The following is a 7,638-nucleotide window of genomic DNA, read 5'->3' as shown; positions in this document are numbered from 1 at the left end:
GCAAGATTCGAAAGTAGCTCGTCTATACGTGGTAATGGATATCTATCGACCATCAAAACAGGGTTAAGGGTTACCTTGTAGTCAGCACATATACGTAACTGACCATTGCCTTTCGGTACCAATACCAAAGGAGTCGCCCAATCCGAACAATCGACGGGTTCAACGATGCCTTCTTTTTGCATGACGTCGAGAGCAGCATCAACTCTTTCACGCAGCGCAAACGGCACTGGTCGGGCGCGGCAGAACACAGGAGTCGCATCCTTTCGCACGCGCAGCGCCGCCTGTCCACCCGTGTAACAACCCAACTTGCCATCCAAAACATTTTTATATCTGTCGAGAATATCGTTTAAATTATTACATTCTACCTTAAAATGATCCATAGTACCTTTTGTTAATATAGGAATTTGAATACCAAGCTCAAACAACCATTGTCTACCTAATAAACATGTTACACCTTTATCGACTACAAAAAGATCAAGACACTTTTTACGCTCTTTATACTGCACTAAGGGTCTAATAACACCGAGGGGTTGAACTTTAGATCCGTCATAAAACTTAAACACTAAATCGCAAACTTCTAACTTCAGGGCCTTGAACAACTCGTTGTACGTCCTTTTACTTATACACGAGCAGGCTGAACCAGTGTCGATTTCCATCGTCAACTTGGTATTATCAACTAACAACGTTAATTTAACTGGACTATAATCGCCTACATTTAATCGAAACATTGGTTCTTCCTCGTCGCACTCAGAGTTTGCAGATTCTAAGGCCTTTTGAGATTCTAAAGTCTTTTGCTCACTAGTGTAGTGAGTATGCCTGCGATCTAATCGCTGCCTCTGCCTTCCGTTGTTTTGTTTATCTGAATACTTAAATGGGCAAATCTTCCTTAAATGACCCTTATTCTTACACAGAGCGCATACAAAATTTGAATATCTGCACTCCTGTGTTTGATGCCGACCACCACAGGCAGTACACGAATCTTTCGAAATTTTGACGTCAGCACTTTCACCGGCATCCCTGCTGCTCCCTCCGCTCATGAAAGATCTCCTAGTACGCGACGAAGTAGCATTCAACGCTTGACAATCAACTGTAGCTGCCGGTGTCAACGGCAGTACAACAGCCGCAGCATCGCGCTCCGCCGCCTCCAAGGAAGTCGCAAGAGTTACAGCTTCAGCAAATGACATTGTCGCCGGTTCGGCAAATAAACGCTGTCGAATAAGTTCGCTTCTCACACCACATACGAATTGGTCACAAAGATTATCATTTAAATTCATACCAAATTCGCATTCTTGGGATGCCTTCTTTAAAGCGGCCACGAATTGCATTATATTTTCATTGGCGCTCTGTTTTTTCTGGCGAAAACGGTAACGTTGGACCCATACTGACGGCCGCGGTTGTAGGTGTCCGCGTACTAGGTCCACAAGATCTTCATACTTCAATTCTGTCGGTTTTTTAGGATTAGCTAATGTGACCATTAACTCGTAGACCTCTTCTCCGACTATCGAGATTAGAGTCGGCAACTTTAATTTCTCTTCCACGCCGTTAGCAACAAAATACATGTCTATACGCTCGCAATACAGGGCCCAATTACCTGTCTCCAAATTAAACTCTTTAATTTTTCCGACCGTCATGATAACGCTATCCCATCCTCGTCGCCAATAAAATATCTTTAATACCAAACGAATCTCATGATAATTTATTAATTCAATGACAAATAAAGAACATGACAACACATTATAAAAAGAGAACATTAAAAAGAAAACTACCAATAAACCTACTTACTTAAAATAATAAAACATTACAGTATCTACGGACGATATAATATTATATACTGATATAGGAACTTGCCTACTTTGTGACTGAAGTATTTTATATGATGCAGGAAAATTTCTTTGGGACTCAAACCAGAGGTCACGTGTGATGTGTTCGGTATAGCATTCTTTCTTTTCCCTTTCATAATACGAAAAAATATAGTTTTATTTCAATGTCAAACATTTACGTTGATAAAACATTAGCTCGAAAAAAGATTTCTGCTGCTTACCTATGGTTGTGACTGCTGAGACTTCGGATTCGATCACCGGGTCAGGCATGGTGATGTTACGTTTTTCTGCGCAGAATTAGCCAAGATTCTGGAATTTGTACTCGATATGGCGATAGGCTCGCCCACATTACATCATGGGACGGAATACACACGGCGGAATAGGGGGTGCACAAGTTTCGCCTCTGCCTACACCTTCTGGGATAAAAGGCGTGAGTGTGTGCATGTTATTATTATAAGTTATAATAAAAGTAAGTAAAACCATGTTACGTATAATTACAATGATTGTTTCATTCACGAAAGTGTTTTGAAATTGACGCGTCGCGTTTTACGCTCTGAATATTTTGTCTCGTCTCGTGCGCTGTAACCTTTATGTGTGCTATACCATCATTTACAATATGAGAAACGGAATGCCTACCTGGTGAACACCCCTCCCTTATTATTCGTCATAATTTTAGAGGATTTAAAATTTCCTTATAAAAATCTAGTATAATTTAATAAGAATTGCAAGTACTCCCTTTTCATATCATCACTCTTTCTAAAATACACATACAAGCCTGTCATACTATGACTGCAGGAATACAAATCTTATTCGTTCCTTGAATCTATCGCTTAAGCCATTTTGTCAATACTGCCACACAATGCACCTAACAATCACACGCTTTAACATCTATACTACAATCAACTTTAGAATAACAAGCCTGAACTAACATGCTGTATAAAATAGCTCATTGTTCATTTTCCTTTAACTTAACCTGAAACATTAGCCCTTAGCTTCCACAACGATGTCAGTAGGAAATGACTACGGTTGCCTCATTTCCTACTGATAGCCCGTGACAGTTACATAACACATATGACAATGCTGTTTCCCCATGCGATTGTGTCTGGGCAAGCTACGGAACGCCCTGTATAAAGTGTAATACGGTTGTGGCAGACGTCAGTTATGTTTAAGATCCTCTCGAGATGAGCGTTAAGGTTGTCTGCTGTCTACTCCTCGGGTGCGTGGCTGCGGAGTATAGGAATGATGGGTAAGTGATTTTGAAATTTAAAGTTAGTTGCTGAAGATTCTTTGTGGATTGTCACAGTCATCTAGTAAGATTCCATTCTAAAATTGTGTTTTACTAAAATTCAATTTCATACTTGTAATTATTTGCAGGACAAAATATACAGTTCCTATTATTACATGAACTAAAAAAAATAACACTAAAGCAAATGTAGTCGTTTGAAATCATGGTAGTGGTATTTACTTCATCGTCTGACAACACCATCTTATTTAATTATTATTATTTAAACATGAAGGTATCCGGAGCTGTGAGCAAAACATACAATATTGTTATAGGTTAAAGTTATAATTTTTCAGAGGGTTTGTCCCAAGTTTCCAACGCACGGATGATCAGCTCGCAGAACCATCGTCAAGAGTGGAGAAGGCTAGAGAGGAACGAGACAGCCAGTCTGAAAGGACGCAAAGATTTGGAATCTCTGCTTATGGCGGTGGAACTACGGTAAGGAGCATTTACTAAGAGCGCCTTGGTTTTATATGTATATATAGACATCGGTTCAATTACTAAGGCTCATTTTAACGTCGTTAATATTTATCTCGTATAGTTAAATATACACACGTTTATCCTTGAAGGGGTAGGCAGAGCCGCAACTCACAGTCCACCGACTGTGCACTCACTTTTCGCCGTGCGCATTCATTCCACGGTATGGTAGTCATAAACCTTTACTAATATCTCTATAATTAGGACATATTGTGTAGTGCAGCTGAGTTGGATATCGTACCTTAACTGAAAACAGAAAGACTCATCATGCTGACCATATGAAAATACGTCATTTTTCTTCGGGAAAATTAGGCCTCTGAGATTATGTAATCCGTTATTCGGTCGATTATGTACCTTTTTCTGTTCTTCAGGGTGGCTTTGGCAGCACTGCTCCCGGGCTGTACGGCCCTCTGAAGATAGATCTCGGCGGAGTACTCATTGGATCCATTTTAGGCTTCGGCGCAGTCATTATTTTACCTAAAATAATCCATGCTTTATCGTACAGTTATGGCGGAGGATACGGCAGGAGTAAGTACCTAATTACTATGCATCTTTCACGTTCCTTATTCACGTTAAACATGGCTTCGACAAAACATTTTCAAATATGTTGCAGAAAGGACTAATTCATGTGCTTTTAGTTTTGTATGAACGGCCTCCTGATTGTCTTCAATCCAGCTGTCATCAATCATCGTAATCTACATAAAGTGGTGCTATATTCGGGCAGCGGAACACCTCGAGGTCCACCGCTTAACCGTTAGACCAAGGAAGTGACCCAATATACAATCTCTAGAACCTGTTTTTCATCAAGCTCGCATTCAAATTATGAAATCTCTGCAGCGAAAATATTAATTTATCATTTCTTTCCTGCCAGGTGTGGAAACAGATCTTAGCCAGATGTCTGACATCTTCAACAAGATTGACGACATGCTTAGCAGGTACAACATAGACTCTTCAGCATGTATGCAGCGCCTGGCTTGTTCCTACGTCCAGCTGGCTAACGAAAATGTAGTCACTGGAAATGCCACGGAGTTTGATGCCATGCTTGCTTCTATGTCTAGGTAGGTTGAAAAATAGAATAAGATTGCTTACTGACTTTAAGAACTTGTATAGAGTTCAGACTTCAGGCAATCTCACGGTATTGAAAGCCTTTAATTTAAAATCTATGACTGATATAGAATTGAGAAAAAATCATCCCCAAAAATTTAAGTAATTACTAATAATTCCACATAATCTTGACCCCACTTCTGTATTCGTTTTCGGCATCAGGATTTGTTAGAGGCTTTCGGCTTCGATCACATCACCTGAAACAAATTCTGCGGATCAAAAACATTTGCCTCAATACAGAATAGAACACGTGGTCTCTTTTCTGAAACCCGAGACTGATTCTTGTCAGGTCTTGTCCATTATAACTTGCTATCTAATTATGGTAATCACATCTAAAGACATTTTTTTTTTACTATTGTGTAGAAAGTACTAATGATAGTGATTTTTATAGCAACTCCTTGGTACGCCGCATGCTGGCAGGAACTTCGGTGCTCGACGCGGTAACTGCTGGTAAATCCCTGGACACTGACTGCCATATCCAGTACCATAAGTGCAAACTCGATAAGAAGACAGTTCTCAAAATGCTTGCACAACTTATACCTTCGTAGTAGTTACCTAGAGTTCATTAAATATCAGATTTTTTAGTAAAATTGTTTTTTTTTTTTAAAATATCATATCACGCTCAAATGAATGTTACGTTGACAAGGCGTTCCATATTAAAATTTCATTCCTAGTCCATTGAAAAGTTACATTTGGGGTTGCGTTTTTTAGAGGACGCAATTTTATTTTTTTGAAGTGTAGGGGGGGTCAGTGTAAAGCTAAAACCAAGTTTGTGGGGTCGCCACCCTTGTCCCACGGCCGCCATCTTGAAAATAGGGGTTGAAATGGTTTATACGATGTATCTCTTAAACTATTTATCTGACAAAAAAAATGTATGAACATTTTTTGTTGCAAATTAAATTCTCTACAACTTTGGTCTAGTAACCTTTGTCGTAGAACTATAAATAAAAAAGTTATAAGCGAAAATGTTAAGAAATTCAATGTTAAGCAATGTCCATTGCAACGTCATCAGAACGTGTGTTTATAAGGTTCATAATACTTTTTTTGTACTCTCATTAATACCCAAATACCCAAGGGACCATTAGGGAACAAAAGAATATTTGCCTGCTATTATTATTATTATTTCTAACCTCTCTTATTGTAAGAATAGCTGATAATATTGTGTTGAAGTTGCCGTTCAACTTATATTTTTTAGTTGTGCTGTGCTTTAAAGACTTTTAAAAGTCAAAATGCTAATAAAAAAAGTAGTTTTCACTCAAGTTAAAATCGTGTCTAAAATCATTCGAAATCGTTTTCACAATTAAAAACAGAATAAAATACATCCGCACGTACAGAAATATGTAGCACAACTAAAGGTATAAGTTGAACGACAACTTCAACACAATATTATCAGCTATTCTTACAATAAGAGGTTAGAAATAATAATAATAATAGCAGGCAGATGTTCTTTTGTTCCCTAATGGTCCCTTGGGTATTTGGGTATTAATGAGAGTACAAAAAAAGTATTATGAACCTTATAAACACACGTTCTGATGACGTTGCAATGGATATTGCTTAACATTGAATTTCTTAACATTTTCGCTTATAACTTTTTTATTTATAGTTCTACAACAAAAGTTACTAGAACAAAGTTGTAGAGAATTTAATTTGCAACAAAAATGTTTGTACAGTTTTTTTGTCAGATAAATAGTTTAAGAGATACATCGTAAAACCATTTCAACCCCTATTTTCAAGATGGCGGCCGTGGGACAAGGGTGGCGACCCCACAAACTTGGTTTTAGCTTTACACTGACCCCCCCTACACTTCAAAAAAATAAAATTGCGTCCTCTAAAAAACGCAAGGTAAGGCCTAAAAAATGTAACATTTCAATGGACTATCCAGAGAATTTCTACATTCATATTTTGATGTGGTATTTTGGTCTTTATCCGCGTACGTAACATCCATTTGAGGCAGACTGCCAGCTATATTTATTGTTGCAAATGATTCCCATACTGTCAATTACGTGATAGGTTTTCTGTTAATTTTTTGTGTGCATAAATATAACAAATGCGGGTAGTTAAAATAAAACCACGATTACAAATTTAACAATTTTATTAAAGTCAACACCAAATCCTATCTACATCTGATATGCTCTGCAACTCATTCCTTGACAAATATATCCGTCTTACCATACATTCTCACCGCGCGTATAAATATTCCCTGCCATTACACTGTACTTTACTATGACGAACGTAATATTACCTAAAATATATGCTTTTGAGCATCCTTACTTCATTAAATTATTTGGTGATTTCCGAATGTTGCCTAAAAAAGTTACAGATTAAAAAGGCGGGAAAATTATGATTGTAAAGACAGGTAACGCCATCTATTATCGTTGAATTAAGTTTAGCAGGGTTGGCACTTAATGTTTTGGAAATAATGTCAGGCTAAAGTGGAGAGTATTCGTTAAGGGCCTGGAAAGAGCAGAGCATTATAAAATAGGGTAATTTAGGAGGATGGGAGAATCGCTGAAGATTTTAAAGTCATAAATCTCCCATAATGTCATCATAGGTACGTGATTTTAGGGCTTGTATTACATAGACAAATGAGCTTTCAGAAACCACCAAAATTAAAGTATTGTGTACACAAGAGTATTTACTATCTTTGCTTTAAGCTGTGGAGCAGTGTAGACAAGCATTCCGAACACCTTACATATTATTCTGTTAAGAATCTTATACTCGTAAGTCTAATAATAGTTAAGTTTATATTACATGAAAAAGGAACAAAATTGTTTTTTTAAGAAAGGAAGAAATACGCCAGCATTGAAACTTCATCATAGTCCCGGATTTTAAATCATTTGACGAAATAATATAATTGGCGTTCTTGTAAGCAAGTGACTACACATTTGACATTTTATAATTACATATATAGTCTCTTCTGTCAAGTCTTTTACTTGTTTTCAAATTGGCAACGGA

General features: G+C 37.6%; 1 protein-coding gene across 1 annotated transcript; it reads left to right on the top strand.

Moving 5' to 3' along the window:
* The first annotated feature begins 2,350 nt into the window (after positions 1 to 2,350).
* LOC115446801 lies at positions 2,351 to 5,253 on the top strand. Its single transcript, XM_037438286.1, has 5 exons — positions 2,351 to 3,066; positions 3,399 to 3,540; positions 3,951 to 4,107; positions 4,451 to 4,637; positions 5,075 to 5,253. The coding sequence occupies exons 1-5, from the start codon at positions 3,002 to 3,004 to the stop codon at positions 5,229 to 5,231; spliced, it is 708 nt and encodes a 235-aa protein (XP_037294183.1). The 5' UTR covers positions 2,351 to 3,001; the 3' UTR covers positions 5,232 to 5,253.
* The last annotated feature ends 2,385 nt before the right edge of the window (positions 5,254 to 7,638 follow it).

The sequence above is a fragment of the Manduca sexta genome, chromosome 13, assembly GCF_014839805.1.
Source record: "Manduca sexta isolate Smith_Timp_Sample1 chromosome 13, JHU_Msex_v1.0, whole genome shotgun sequence".
Lineage (NCBI taxonomy): Eukaryota > Metazoa > Arthropoda > Insecta > Lepidoptera > Sphingidae > Manduca > Manduca sexta.
This window is presented reverse-complemented; position numbering and strand designations above follow the sequence as displayed.